General features: G+C 47.2%; 1 protein-coding gene across 3 annotated transcripts in view; it reads left to right on the plus strand.

The window, feature by feature from the left end:
* scube1 (signal peptide, CUB domain, EGF-like 1) overlaps positions 1–15,382 on the plus strand; it is an 87,786-nt gene that overhangs the window by 41,819 nt on the left and 30,585 nt on the right. For 2 of the 3 annotated variants that reach the window (XM_049007462.1, XM_049007464.1), the window contains exons 7-8: positions 1,394–1,483; positions 8,896–9,012. In XM_049007462.1, coding sequence (XP_048863419.1) covers positions 1,394–1,483; positions 8,896–9,012 — 207 coding nt within the window. The remainder of the gene's footprint in view (positions 1–1,393; positions 1,484–8,895; positions 9,013–15,382) is intronic. The other variant, XM_049007463.1, reaches the window with a different exon arrangement.

Genomic DNA, 15,382 nt, shown 5'->3' on the forward strand with positions numbered 1-15,382 from the left:
TCTTGTCTAATTTGTGTTGTTTTTGCTGGCTATTTCCCCTCCCCTGCCAGCCCCCTTTAAAGACAGCCTATTTAAATGGCTGATTCACTTCTTTTGGAGATCCCTGGACCCTATTTCCCAACATCCCCCCCCCACCCCAACCCTCTTAAAACTTGAGCCTTTTGCCCTCAACCGCACTTTTAATTAGGTCCCTCACAATAAACGGCCTCCATTCACCTCCTCGTCTGCCACACCTTAACCGACTAACCCCCTGGAAAGGGCCAAGCAAAGACAGGGGTGGGGCCCTCGCTTTTGGGAGGCTTCAAAGGTCTTCCCATCCCGAAACCCCCTTCTTAGAGGCCCTGGCAGCACCTCATCCCTTGTGCATCATGGACGTTCTCAAACCCGATGGCTAAATGTGGTGCATTACCCACAATCCCTCTGGCTTCCACATGTGAGGTACACTCCAATCAGAGCAAGCAGGGCGTTGGCCCTCCCCTATGCCAGGCTCCCTCTCGGGATTGGTCGGCCATTACTCATCACCACTCTAACACTACTGCTATGTTGCATATCTGCATGTCATGCTTTGGAAACCTGTTTCCAGCATCAAATGTCAAAGCCAGTTGTGACGTGTTCCATAGACAAGCAGGCAACCAGCGCTGCTCCAGGCTACTGTCCCTGTTGGCATGTATTCTTCTGACTTTCATCCGTATGCCCCACCCCCCCACCTTCCACCCATTTTTCTGCTGTTAACTTCCTTTTCTTTCCCCCGTGGTGTGACACGCCGTTGTCTTCCTCCTTCCTCTCTCCATCATGTCATGCCTGAGTTTTCCTTTCCAGCTCTAGCACCTGTCGCGTTTCCGACACGCTTGGTTCTCCTGACGATGTGTCTGTGCTGCCCCCCACCCCCCCCAACCTCGTTCCGTCACCTCCATCTCTCCCTCTCCCACTGTCGTCATCCGGCTGCCTGCCCTCCCAATGCCAACCCTCACGCACTTTGTCTCGGGCACGATTACCCATCATGCACCTCTCTCCATTGTTGAAAGTGTGGCCATTTTGACACGGACCAGCAAAATCAACAAAATCACAGCAAACACAAATCAAAGTCCCTCCCCCTCCCCCCCCCACCACCTTAAAATAATTTTTTTTTCTCAAAACCTCCACCCTCTCCCCCTTATTTTTATGATTCCACAAAAGACTGTTTCTTTTTATTCCTGTTCTGGGATGATTTTTGTTTTGTTTTTCTTTTTTACCAATGGGATTAACACTCTAACAGGGACTTTGGCACCTCTTCATGGCTTCTTGCTTCTTGGCTTGGGTTGCACAAACGCCAAAGGGAGCCTGTCCCAGGCGGGAGGCGGAGATTGGGCTCCTCATTAACCAACTGTTTGTCCCCCTGTCACTTGTGTTTTAGAGAGAGATGAGGCTGCAATTGAGAGCTCTGAGTTCAATTCCACGTCAGTAGCTGATGTGGACAAGCGGGTGAAACGGCGCCTACTTATGGGTAACTCTCTTCTTCCTCTTTCTCTGTGTTGCCATGGCGCTTGTGCTTGTTACCCCCTCCTCCTTTTCTCCTTTCCCTCCTTTATCTATTTATTTTATTTATTTAGCCTTATAAGGAGTTTTTATATATATAATATATATTATATATATATAATATATATAAGCATCACCTTTGTTTACCATGAGATCACACATTAATCGCTATTGACACCCTCGATTAATAAAGACAGGAGAAGGCTTGTATTCAGTCGCCACTCGAACTCTCTGACTCACCTTTATTTATTTTTCTTTTTTTAATAATACTAGTTTGTTGTAATGATTAGCGGTTTCTTCTAACAATCAGCCACACCAAAGATTCCCAAAGCAGTTTGTGCAGATAAGATTTGTGCCTCCCTTTGGTCCAAGGGCCCAGTGACCCAGGGAGATACACTTGCCCCGAGCAAAGGAAAAGGACCTCATCTGTGCTCTTGTGAATTGGTGGCCTAAGGGCCTCGTCGTCTGACGGAGCGATTACTTCCACGGAATCTTTCTCCTTGAGCCAAAGAAACGCATTTCCTGCCAGTTTGTCACCTTGCTCAAGCTGCTCCGTGATATTTAGCTGCATTAATCACCTATCTGACTTTCTTTGCCCTACAAGTGGAGTCTCGCAGACCGTAGGAGCAGGCAGTGAGTCTCGGGAGTGTCGTTTTAGGTCATCTTGAGCCAAAGGCAAGGGCGATGCTGGCTTCCTGTACCAGTGGTTGCGTGTGAGGTTTTCTGGAGTCCACATGTTTGTCCTGTGATGTCATAATGAAGACAGTGGCAGAACGGTAGACCGAATCAAAACAGCTCCGGTCCTAAATAGACAGACAGATGGGACTACGGGCACAGGACGCGAGATCCTGTCATCCCAGACCGTCCAATGTGACGTAAATGACATTCATCATTGGGGTGGGGCAGGGGTAGCATATACGGGCGGGTGGGGGGATTTAGGACAATTCAGGGGTCCTAAACAATTTGGAACCAACTGGATTGGTCAGACATCTGAACTAGTTTAAAAAAAAGGAAAACCTGCAGCGTAACACTCATAGGCAGCACTGAGAATGGAAAATGGGAGGAATGTCAATGTGTGAAGCGGGAGAAGAAATCCTGATAAGATAAGGCAGCAATACCGTAGGGGGGTTCATCCAGGATAACACCATGCCTGCCTCATACTTTTGTGGCCTGTAAAGAAGAGGATATCTCCCCACCCGAATTTGGTACTCCATCTATTTAAATGCCAGGCGTCTGCTTGGAGCGCTAGTAATAGCCGTGCAGGAGAATAATGAGCTGGCAGATAAAAACCTGAAAGAAGAAAAAAAAAACAACATTTTATTCCGAGACTGCTGTCAGGTTTTTATTAGATGTTGAATTTAGTGTGTCGGTGATTCTGGTTATTTCTGCGAGCCCACGAACGAGCCAGACGATGTTCCGGTTAGCCTGCTTCTAGATATCCGAGACGTGGAAAGGAGCGAAACGGAGCCTGGCTTGCCTCAGGGTGGATACTGGCACCAGTTCTTCCGCATGATAACTATAACCGTCCTTAGCAAGTCACTGGGACCGCCCCTCTTCATGGCTCTTTGCCTATTGGCCCATCAAAACAGGCAGCGGCCGTGATTGGCTGTCAGCAAGCTAAATTCTAAGAGAGCATAACTGATCTGGACAATATGATCTGTCCCTCACACAGCTTCTTAATATCCTGCACTGCAAGTACATGGTGGAACCCGTAACATGTTGCATCTAACGTTCCGTGTCCATCTTTCGTCAGGCAGTGGTTCTGTTTTGTTTCGCTTTGTCAAATGATTTTATTTAATTAGAAAATTACTTTAATTGGCAGAGGTTAGAGTTTATGACACCGTGGAGGAATCTAGGCACGATTTTATTTTACTATTATAGCCCTCAATCCCTCCCTTAAAATAAATAAATATATTTGTGATAAATTCCAGAAGTTTCCAAAGTAAGTCAAGGCTGCAGTTTCCTAAGGGTCATTGTGTGTTAATGTGTAACTACCATCCGAACTCTTGCACATCTCTGGTGTGTGGAATGGATCCTCCGCTGGCCCGCAGTAACATGTTACATTTTACACAGAGTGTTTCTGTCTAAATGTGTCTCCTGATATTTGTTCTGGAAGGGCTTCTTTGGGGAAGCTCTCACCCCCCCCCCCCCCCCCCAGTATTTTGCACTAAAGAATTAAACCTTGGGGTGTATTTGTGGTAGAGGGGGAGCGGTAGACTTTAGCAAGTCTACAAATGACAGCCCCCCTACTGCTGCTTGTGAAAAGCTGAGCACTAACCCCCGATGGCAGAATTAAATGAGACCTTTTAGCTTTGAATGCTTCTCTCCAGAAACTGCGATCGTTAACATCGATTTTAGGTGTTTCTCTTAGTACTAGAACAATGTCTTGGCTCAAAAATAATAGTTTAAAGTTCTTGGTTTATTAGTGCTGTTTTTGTGTCTGGAAAAATTGCCTTTTTGACACATAAGAGCTCACTAGCTCTTTCTTTTCTTTTCAATTCATGTGCCCGCCCCCCCCATTTTTAAAATCATGCTGCCCTTGACTCTGTTGACGGTCTTCTTTCAAATCGGTCATCTTGTCCTGCCCTGATTTCCACCTTAGAGCCTGTAGAGGGAGAGTGTTGTTTTCAGTTCGCCGAGTGAGGCAAGCTGACGAGCTTCCCTGCATGAGTTGGCACGCATGATGAAGGCTTGAAAACTAGTCTTGATGTATTGACCCCTTCTTAAGAATTTAAGATAAATGGTATTCCTGGGCGCAGATGTAGTAATTAATTATCTAGCTGGATACCTTGAGGTACGCCAGTCCTTTTTACAACTGCATTTAAAATTAAGTGCTGTATTTTTTGCAGAGTAAGATTATATTTCATGCAGAATGAGAGTCAGGAACCTGTGAAGTTATCTGAAAGCTTGGCCTTCCGGAATGAGGTCATTCACCCCCTGCTCCTGCATGAGATGTCAGCTATGGCTGCATTAGTCAGGGCTGTTTTGCAGATGCATTCTTAACTCGACTGCGTATTGCATTGCACCCCTCACTGTTGAGATTGTTGCATTTTGCAAAAAAAAAAAAAAAAAAAAAAGTTGCATCCCTATTAGGTGGTTTAGCTGCGCCTGGATCTTTCGGAAGTGGGCTGACGTAAGACCCGTGTATTAAAAATGTCACACTGCGACCTTGTGACCTCCATATGCTCGCTTGTGTTTTATCTTGTTGTAGTTCTGGCAGGAGATTGTAAGGTGAACATCAATGCAAAGTGTATGTGCAGGTGTGTGCAGAGGGTAAGCGTGCCTCATGTGGAATCACCGCTACGAAGCGGCGTGTGCTGAACGGGGCCAGAGATCTTAGGTGCAAGAAAACTCTTTGTGCACCAGAGAGCCACCGACCTGTGCTACAGGAGGTATGGCAGGAAGATATATGCACGGTGAATGAAGGGACATGTCCAGCACATCAGCTAGCGGATGTGGCATTCCTGTGCACCGCGCTGCCTGGGGGTGTCGAACCGGCTGGTAAAAGCTTGTGCTAAAAGTCTCAGCGCCCAGTATCCTAATGACAGGCTCTTTTACCTTCATTATAAATCATTTTTCAGTAATTAAGGCTCAGAAATGACTCTACTGGCCGACTTAGGCTGGCTTTGAAATGCCCTCCAGCTGGAATCTGATTGGCTGTTGGTAAGTCGGTGTGTCATTCAGTCTGTCCCGTCCACTCTCACATCCTTATATAAAACAGGTTGATGGTTGTGTCAGCTCACGTTCTGTTCCGGCCCATATTTTACTGAGCCAATCAAGACATTCATCATTGCGTAGACCTCGAAAGGACTTGAAGGACGAGTTTTACATGCTGTGTTCCTACAGGGGAGTGCAGGTTGTGTAAGATCACTGTAGATTGCGGGTAGATCAGTAACCGTTGGGTGTTTGGAGATCAGGCCTAGAAGAGTCCTACATTGATTAAATGGTCCATCCACCATGTTGTGAAGGAAATCTCAGAGCACAGGACCTAGAATTTAGTGTAATAATCTGTTAATAAATGAAGAGCAGAATTTCCAAAATTCTGTCCATTCGTTTTAGTTGTTTTTGAGATGAGACCGCCAGTGACCTACAGTCGGGCTTTCTCTTCATATGTTATGGTATCAGGAACCAAAATTTAGTCAGTTCTCATGTAACCCAAAAAAAGTCCACAGGAATCTTCTCAAAAGACTGTGAAGGCTTTGGAAATTTGCTCTTTGACTTTCATTTACTAAGGCCTGAGTGTGCAGTGTTGGTGAGGAAGGAGCTTGACTGCATGCTGTACTCGTGATGAATTCCGCAGTCCTGACTCCTAGATGCGCGAGAGAGATCGAAGACGTTTAACTTCCCCACTTGACGTGTTGTTGATGTGCATGATTTATTGAGTGTTCAATGGAGCGAAATGTCTTATGGGATGGATATTTCAGAGCCTCTGGCGTGACGTTTGCCCCGGAGTAAAACTCCGAGAGCTGATACTGTTCCGGAAAGGAGAAAATGAGCTGGGATTGTACGTTCAAAGTCAACAAGGCAGCCGGAAGGCGGGCGAGGAGCCGCTAAGCTGACAGGGAGCTGGGGAGCACTACTGGGGTGTCTGACACGTGCCAGGTGTTTTGGGCCCCATCCCTGGATCCCACGGCAGCCAGCACTCTTAAACAGGGCTCGAGCCGCTCCTTTGGTTCGGGTGCGGCTTTTTCACACCATACTTGGCATGATGAACAGAAAATATCACACTTAATGTAAACCGCAGCCCCTTCTACATGGTGCTGAGCTAGACACACAGACACGTAGAGATGGATAGATAAAAAGATGGGTAGCAATAGATACATAGCTAGACAGACAAATATAGGCAAACAGGTAGAGGTAGGTAGGGATAGATAGATATAGACATGGATGGGTGGGTGGAGAGAGGTACATAATAGTGATGGGCAAATGAAGCTTCATGAACCATTTGCTGTATTTTCTGACTCCACTAGATGGTGCTCTCTGTTCATAAAAGTGCTCAAAGCATGTCCCAAAGTTAACCAAGAGCACCATCTAATGAGGTCAAAAAATACAGCAAATGGTTCACAATGCTTAATTTTCCATCACTCTTACATAGCTTTATAGACAGATAGGTAGAAATGGACAGACAAAGACATGGGTGGAGACAGATGCATAGCTTTATAGACAGACAGACAGGTAGATTCACACAAGTAAAAGGATTGATTGATTGATTGATTTCAATTTTTGGTTGACTGATACCAAATAAATTTGCTTATGTAGCAGCAGCAAAAAATATGAAACAAAGAAATATGACATGAACATAAAAGCACAATAAAAATAGATACAAGTCAAAAAGTAATTACAGGTGCCTTGTGCAAATGTATGTAGTACTGTAGTACTGTAATGTAGTAACGCACGGTTCTGTCCAAGTAGCTTGGCAACAAGCAGTCAGGAGTGAGAATCAGCAGCAGCAGCAGCTTCAGGCAGAGCACCATGAGTTTGTCCATCCATCCGTCAATGCGAGCCCTGTCAATTCGGGGGACGGGCCGCCATGCAGCGCAATTTGCAGGCTCTGGACTGTTTTCAGCTTGGTATCTCACCACAAGTGTAGTGTTTAATTTTGATGAGAATCTTTAATTTAGTTTTATTCTTAGCCACTTACTGAAAATTGCAGTTGGATTAAAGTCGCATTTTGGTCTTTCCTTTTTGTTTTGTTTAGTTACGATTTAGTCAGAGGAACTTTAATTTTAGTCTAATTTTAGTCATTTTTTTACAGACAGGTTCATGATACTGAATTTTTGTTATCGGGCATCAAAACACCTATCAAACAACCATTTAACTGTGGAGGACCTGTCTTCACGGTTTACAATAACCCTACTTCAAAAGCAGAAAATACAGAATGAAGTGAACTTGCTGAAACGACATTTATTTCCTTCTGTCTGCGATGCTTTGCCGACTCCGTCGGGTCGCGTTGTGAACAGTCCACACAGAGCGATCGAGTGCCATTTTTCCAGCGCCGATTGCACACCGATTCACCTCAGATCTGAGGGTTTTGTCGGCAATTTGTCAAAACCTTCAGCGAGCGGAAAATCGGGGCTAAAGACCGTGTAGTGTGAACCTTGCATTAGTTATACTGGAAGCCAGCATTTGTGCAGACGCGCACAAATCATCCAATGAGAGATGGAGACAGTGAGAACTGGTATGTGCACTTTCGGATTTATGCGTTTGTAAATAACTGGTTAAAAAGAATAACAAGCAGTATTTGGAGATGGCTACTGCGATCTGGGTTGTCTGCCGAAACAGCGCCAGCAATTTTGTCTCATCTTTACTCATCAGAACATAATGAACATTTCGCCATGATTTTTCGTTGTGAAACATTTTCCATTTACATTGTCGTTACAATTTAGTTGTGAAATAAAAGGTCAATCAACAAATACTCATCGACCACAATTTTCATTGGCCAAATTCACACTTGCCGCTGCAGCTCGACCACGTGGACATGAGGGCTTTGGCCGTGACAGACGTCACACTACAGCCGAGCGGGAGAAGGAAGCAGTAACAGGAAGCACACGGCTCCGTTCACTCTTAATTTCCCCGTCATGATTTTGGATACGATACGAAGGCATTCCAAGTCTCCTTTTCCCGTAAAGGTCTTCGGGGTATTTATGCCTGTGTGGGATTTTACTTTTCTAGTTGCAGGGGTCTGCGGTTCTGCCTCTGCTCTGACTTCTGTTTATGCAGGTTTTCATCTCGCCCTTAAACACTTGATTGGAATAAAAACATTTCACAAATTTAACAAAATATCCCTCCTCGCCCGGTACGCAACGGTCGTTAACGGCTGGAAGGGGAACCTGGAAATGCTGGAAGCATCACGGCCTGTCAGGAAATGAAACCCAACTCTCCTGTATTGTTTTTGGTCGAGCATCATACTTTTATTCGACTTTTTTGAGAGACTCGGGTCACCTAACTAACATACTAAGCTCTCCCCTTTGTCAGCGAAACGCTACTCGATGCGAGTTTCTTTGGTGTGCGATGGCAGAACGGAGGTTCTCTGCTTCTCCGGCGCTGGTCACGGCTGACCAACTGAGAATCTGCCAGTTCATAGCTTTTGCCTTTATCGGTCCCTAGTGGAAATTATGGAGAACAGAAAATGTAACGAGCATTATGTGGCTGAGAATCAGCAGCACTGGGAATTTGAAAAGAGCTATATATGTACATGTACATGTAATCTCTATATAGCCTTTTCATAATTCATGTTGTTTGTGGGGAATTCTTTCTCCAGTCTGGGGCGTTGTCATCCTCAGTTGTACCTGATTCTTATCCATCTCTAGTAACTCATAATCTGTCGCTTCCCCTCCTCCCTCGTCCTGTTTTTTTTTTTTTTTTTTGTGTTTTACCCAGAAACCTGTGCAGTGAACAATGGCGGGTGTGACAGGACATGCAAGGACACCGCCACCGGAGTGCGCTGCAGCTGTCCCGTGGGCTTTACCTTGCAGCCCGACGGCAAAACCTGCAAAGGTGAGAGAGCGCTTGGTGTCAGGGAGCGCGTTGCGTTTGTCTTTGTCTGTATACATGTGTGTGTAACTGCATGTGTGTGTAACTGCATGTGTGGCGCCCGGATCTGCTCTCAGTACATTGCTGGTGTACCTCTCCGACATAGTGGGTTCACATTTTGCATTTAAAATATTTAAAGTTTAAAATGTTACAATTTAAAAATAGCACCATATATAATTTTTTTCTTAACATTGTGCGGCATGAGGCAAAGTATCACAAAACCTATTTTTTTTTCCATATTCATATAAGTAATTTAATTTTTCGTATTTTCTCAAAAAATCCTGCAACGGGTCGACACCCTGTCCTGGGTTATTCTCAACCTTCCATTCCTTGTTTTTGGGATAAGGTCTGGCTCCCCACAACCCTGCATAGGACACGTGGGAATGGGGAATGAAAGAATTAATTCACGAATGAACAATTGAACAAACAAATGAACGAATGAGAAAAAAATCATTTGAAACACATGCGAAAGTGCCCCCCCCATATGACGTCAGAACTTCCTCATTCATACTTGGGGAGCAAGAGTCCTGGTATCATTCACTGCTCTGGAGACACCGGCTCATCTGACCGGTATAGCACGTGGCCGCAGATGCGGATGTCAACCCTAATCTCCATCGTCGGGGTCGGTTCTGTCCCGTCTCACCCCAGTCAACCTCGATTCGTGGCTGGGGGGGGGGGGGGGGGGCCTCTAGCCTTGTCCAAATAAACACGGCGCTGAACGGCTCGACCCCAAGGTTGACCCGGCAGAAAATAAAATCATTGAAATGCGCCAGCACGGATGGCAGTGTGGCCCGCTGAAGGCGCCCCTGCCCGAGGGAGCCGGTCCTGCGCCGGTCCTCCTGTGGGCCATGCGCCGCCCGTGTGAATGGGCTTTCTGTTTCAAATTAATCATGTCCCCGGGGACTGTTTATGTTCAGGCTTGGTGCTTTATGGCTTGTGTCTACATTCGGATCATTTTGTGCCCCTGCTGAATGAACAGACCTGGCTTCTTCGTCATGTCCTCAGATTCTACAGATTTTACCGGCCGAATCCTTTTATGGGCTGTATAAGGGGTAAAGACCCAGACCCTAGTGTGGGTGATTCTGGGTCCTTCGGATGGGGTCGGGTTGGATGGCTCATAACCCTTTCCTTGCATTTCCCCTAATTCGTTTGCATTTGTCACCATGACAACACTGCGGCGTCACAAACGAAGAGTCCCATCCCTTCCCGGGCCTTAGTGCCGTATTTTTCAGCCCGGGGGCGGGGAATGTCGCACGTATGTGTGTAAATACTGTGGCAGAGCCGTCTCTGGTTCACAGACACGTCGGCAAACTTGGAGCTGTTTAAACAGTGAGGCCCCTGGCTCCAAGGACCCACTCTCTAGCTCAGACACAGCACCCCCTACTGGCGACTTGTACACAGATGTTGCAAAACCCCTCATTGGCTGCTTTTAACTCCTTTAATGCAAAAAAGGAAAACAAAGGGCACGCAGTAACGTCTTGCTGCGTGTACAAAGGCAAACTCTGGAAGCGAGTTTGCTCCCCCCCCCGTGTGACTGCACTTGGAAGTCTTGAGGTTGTCTGTACATTGTGTTTTCGCCTCTAAAAGAACAGATGAAACCTGTTTCAGGTGACTGCGGTCTTCCTTCCGCATTTCCAGCTGCAAATTAGCATAGCAGCTTAAATGCTGTGGCCGGTTTTGTTCTGGTAAATTCTAACGGCAGAAAATGTTGTCCCGTCTCGCTTCCTGCGTTTATGCGATATACATCCTTCCTGTGTCAGGTTCAGACATCAACCTGGAAGATGTTGAACACGGGTGTGGGAGTGGGAGAAGACGATGGGGTGTGGGGGCCACGCCAGGCTGTCCGGCAGCCTCCTGCTGCGGTCGTTTCATTGGCCTCCACTCATAGACTTAAACTGCCTGCTGTCCATCTTCTCTAGGACATTTCTAGCTATTTATCAAATTGTTACCAAAAAAAAAAGAGTAATATCTCCTTTCTAGCCTTACTAGAGCCAGGCCTTAGAGTATAATGTGCAATGCTCTGACGCGTCCCACAGGGGGCGACGTGTGGCTTAGTGGGTTAGGACGCTGCACCAGTGATCGGAAGGTTGTGATATCAAGGCCCTTAACCTTCAGTTGCTTCAGGGACATGCTGACCCCATTTTAGGTAAAAGCGTTTGTTAAAATAAATAAGATTCCCCCCCCAAAGCAGATGTTCGGTGTGGCCACCATCAGCCCGTCAGATGGGCACAGGAAGCTATAATCATCAGCGCAGTCACTGATGCTGCTACATCAGGAGCAAATGCAAACAAGGCGGTAAACGCGCTCCCTAAAATAATACACCATAAATAGCTTTTTCCAGTCTGCGTAATTACCTCATCGTCTTACACTGCCGGATTTATAAGCTGGCCGGCCTGTGATTTCCCCCTCGCATTAGATTCCTTTCCCTCCCCTGCACGCTGCACGGAACGGTGGATGTGTCCTTAGAATCAGTCATATCCAAAACTCTGTTCTCCATCAAGTACTCCATAAATTTGCCGCTGATTTACGGTGCCATTAAACTTGAATATGGAGCGAATCCTGCTCGCGGCCCTTTTAAATGGAGGTTTTATTCGAGAGATCGGTTACTTCTTTTCCGAAATCCATGCCGCATTGACGGGAGACGGTCCAGCGGATCCTCGGGATGCTCATACGACATTAACATGCTGACCCGAGGCTGTAAACTCATTAATTGCAGAACTTTTTTCCCCCAATCTGCTTGAATCAGGTCTCTATTTGCCACCTGACATCATCTACGGCCCAGAGGTCTCACCCATCTTCCTCCTTTCTCATGACCGGGGCTCGTTGCCATGGCAACGTTGCACACAGTCGTCCTGGGTAGTGGCTGAGTGGCTGTGGGGGGGGGGGGGCACCCTCTCAGGATCGAGTGTCTTGTTAGCATTGGGGCCTGTTTTTTTCGGCTGACGCTGGAGAGAGCTCAAGGGGTCAGAGTTCAGTTTGAAAGGGCTCTCGTGTGGGGGTGTGTGGGGGGGGGGGGGGCAGTGGAAGGGCGAAGCGGTCAGTGGGGCTGCCACACAGCGCTTACTTTAGCCTCCCCACTGCCCCCATGGACACATTCACTGAGAGATGCTAGGTGCTAAGTGGCTATGTTCTCTGAGCGCACCGCATATAGCATCTATGCTAGTTGCTGAGATTTCAGAACGACCTCCATGTTGCACTGGCTCAGAAGTATCCCATGAGGCCGCTCTTCATGTCACCGGGTACCAGTAAAGACCAGCCGATCAAGCAGACCTGTGGTCAGGAGAAATTCTACTGTCGTCATTCAGTGAGGTGGTTCGCCTTTAAAATACATGTGGGTAAGGGAGGCCTGAGCTTTAGGGATGATTAATGAGGGGAAGGTAAGCCGGTGGTTCCGCCACGGACACGACAGGAGCACGATGCCATAGGGGCAAGAATTAATTTTCAGAAAGGGTGTGGTTTTTCCGCCGAAGGCGACTGTGACCCCCGCGGTCAGGCAGGTAGTTCTGCCGGCAAAGATAAAACTCTGCTGGGTCGAATTGAATCCCCGCGATGAATATTCTTTCGTGTAGGTTGGCGGGCAGGCGGGCGGACGAGCGAGGGGAGGGGGGGCTCTCGCCTGCGCTTGATGACAGACGCTGTAATGGAGGGGTGGTTTTATTGCAGGCTCTGAGCTGCGACCCGGCGGCCGGAGCCGTCTGCCAATCCCAAAAGCTTCCAGATTTCCAGATGCATGATTAGAAGGAACGTCTGCGGTGAAAGGGGGTCACGGATGAATTATGTCTTCACGTTCTTCCTGGGGGGGGGGGTGAGGGCAGCCGACCTCTCAGGTGCAAAACCAGCACTGGCACCTGAGGCAGGTCACGACTGGCCTGCATTCCTGCCCCTGCAGAGGGAAGTAGGAGTGCTCATAAAATGGCCACAAGAGGATCTCCTTCGTATAAGTGGTCAGCTGGCCGTATTGCTAGATATTTTTTTATTTTATTAGTTACTTTGTGTTCCATTAACTCCCTGTACAGTCTGATCTGTTGCAAATTAAAATTACTTGATGTGGGAAGTGTGGTCACTCAGAAGGGCCTGCTGCAGTTTTATTGTTTGTCCAATAGGGGTCAGGGTTCTTGCTGTGCCAAGGACTGTTGGTAGGGCTCTTCTCCCTGGTTCTTAATTAGCTTCATTTGGTAGCCCTGCCTCATTGTTTGCTTCATCAGTTGTTTGTGAAGAATGTTTTCCGCGGGGGGAAAAAAATAAGCCGCTAATGTATTCAGGATAGAGCTACCAGAATGGAGAGCCCACAAGTCCCCATTCACCTTAGTAAATTGCAAATAACTGTTCATAGTTTTCAGAGTTTCACAGCTGATAACAAATGATATGACAGATTTATTTGTCCACCTCCCCAGAAGAATGGAAGCTTTGGAGTGAGCTTGTGTATTAAATGATGATTGTCCCCACAGGCCAACCTCAACTTGCGGCTCTCGCTACCTTTCGCAGTGCATTAGTGCACTGATTTGCAAATCGGATCACGTCTACATGGCAGTGTCAGTCTGATCTTCTGGGCTTCACGCCATGATTAAATCTGATCTGTCTAATTGGTCGGCAGAAGTACTGGCTGTACAAGCTGCATAATCTGATTATTACAACCTAAAACTAATAAGATTGAATTTCTTAAAAAGGAGAGCAGTCCCACACTTCTGCGAGATGAGCCTCTTTGGGTGCACGGAGGAGATTGCTCTACACGGACTTTGCCTTTATGAAACCTGAATCCTCTACCCAGTTTCAAATTACTTGTTGAGTTTCAGGTGTCTGCCAGTGCACTGACTATTGCTATACGCACTTTTTGGAGCACCGACGTGCCACCAGACTCCGAGACTGGCCTTTCTTTCTGGCCTGACTCTGCATTCCTCCAGCCGAGAATTGCCTCAGAACTGAAGGGTTAAAAATGAGGAACTCGTGTCTAAGGAGTGCTTTCATCTCCACATTCCATCCCAGAATTCAGTTCAATTCAATTTATTTTTATATAACGCCTTTCACAACAGTCTCGCCCCCCCAGGCGCTTTACATGGGTACAACATCATTAAGAGAGAACAATGCAAAAAACAGAGGAATGAAAGACAAAGAAGTGAAAGAAAGAAAGCCAGATGACAACAGCAGAGATGAACCAAAAACTCCCAAGTAGGGAGGAGAGAACCTGTAGCAGTCCAATGTGAACCGTCTGTTTCCCAGGGTTGAGCTTCAGGTGCCCAGGCATACCGAAGCCTGAAATTCTGAAAGCCAGGCAGTCTGCGTCACCCCCAAACCCCCCCGGGAAGGTTCTCGAACCACACCAGAGAGTCTCACCTGCTCATGCACCCCCTCCCCGCGGGAAATGGAACCGCAGCAGGAATGCAACGTGGCTTTAATGCGGCCGCAGTCTGCGGCACTGTCGGGCCGCTTCAAATGCCACATCACACCCTCCGCGACAGCCAGTAAATAGCTAGATAAGCAGCATCCGCACCGGCCTGCGGTGAGCCGTGTCTAGCCGAGGTGTTGGACCGCAGGAAAAGGATGGATGGAGGGGCAGCAGCTTTTTTTTCCCACTCCCCCCACCCCCACGCAGAGCTCCACCACCTTTGCTTCGTACCACTATGACGAAGAGTCTGTCTTTGTGGGATTCATGCCTTCATGTGGTTAGGGCTGTGTCAAGAGCACATGTATCGCAGTGGTTTAATTAGCAAAGCTCATTAAAAGAAAATCCATCTGCCTCACTGCCGGACTCGTGGTTAGGCGTAATCACCAGGCTTCTGGCGGCCCAGATGTCTTAATCAAGTAAATGAACTGCTAAATGACCCGCAAGGAAGTAATATGTTTACCGCTTAGCCCGTTAGTGATGTGAATACGACATCATTAGTTTGACCTGTCAGTTAGACTTTAACTAGCCATCGTTTAGGCCATAATCGAGTAACAGCCAGTGCAGTGGAGAACCACAATCCTTGGAAGAGTAGAAGGAAAGAGGAAGAAGATGACTAGCGTCAAGTTGGATAGAATGGATCGCAACACTCAACATGATATTGGCACGCCTGAAGACCCTAATGGAAGATGGAATGTTCTGGAGGGATGACGGCTATATGGGCACCAGGAGTTGACATTGACTTGATTAGGGATACACTCCCTAATCACTCTTAGGGATAAGTTCATGGTCCCCTGGTGCTAAGGTGCTCCTCCTGTGCTAGGTGGCACCAGAGCCGAGACTGTATGAGGACCTAGCAGAAAATGATCCTTTATTTGTTAATTGCACAGGTATGAGTGCAGGGCCATTGACATGGTGCATTTTGGGGGGTGGGCTTTGAGCCTTGCTCAGGTG

The sequence above is a fragment of the Brienomyrus brachyistius genome, chromosome 3 (assembly GCF_023856365.1).
Source record: "Brienomyrus brachyistius isolate T26 chromosome 3, BBRACH_0.4, whole genome shotgun sequence".
Classification (NCBI taxonomy): domain Eukaryota; kingdom Metazoa; phylum Chordata; class Actinopteri; order Osteoglossiformes; family Mormyridae; genus Brienomyrus; species Brienomyrus brachyistius.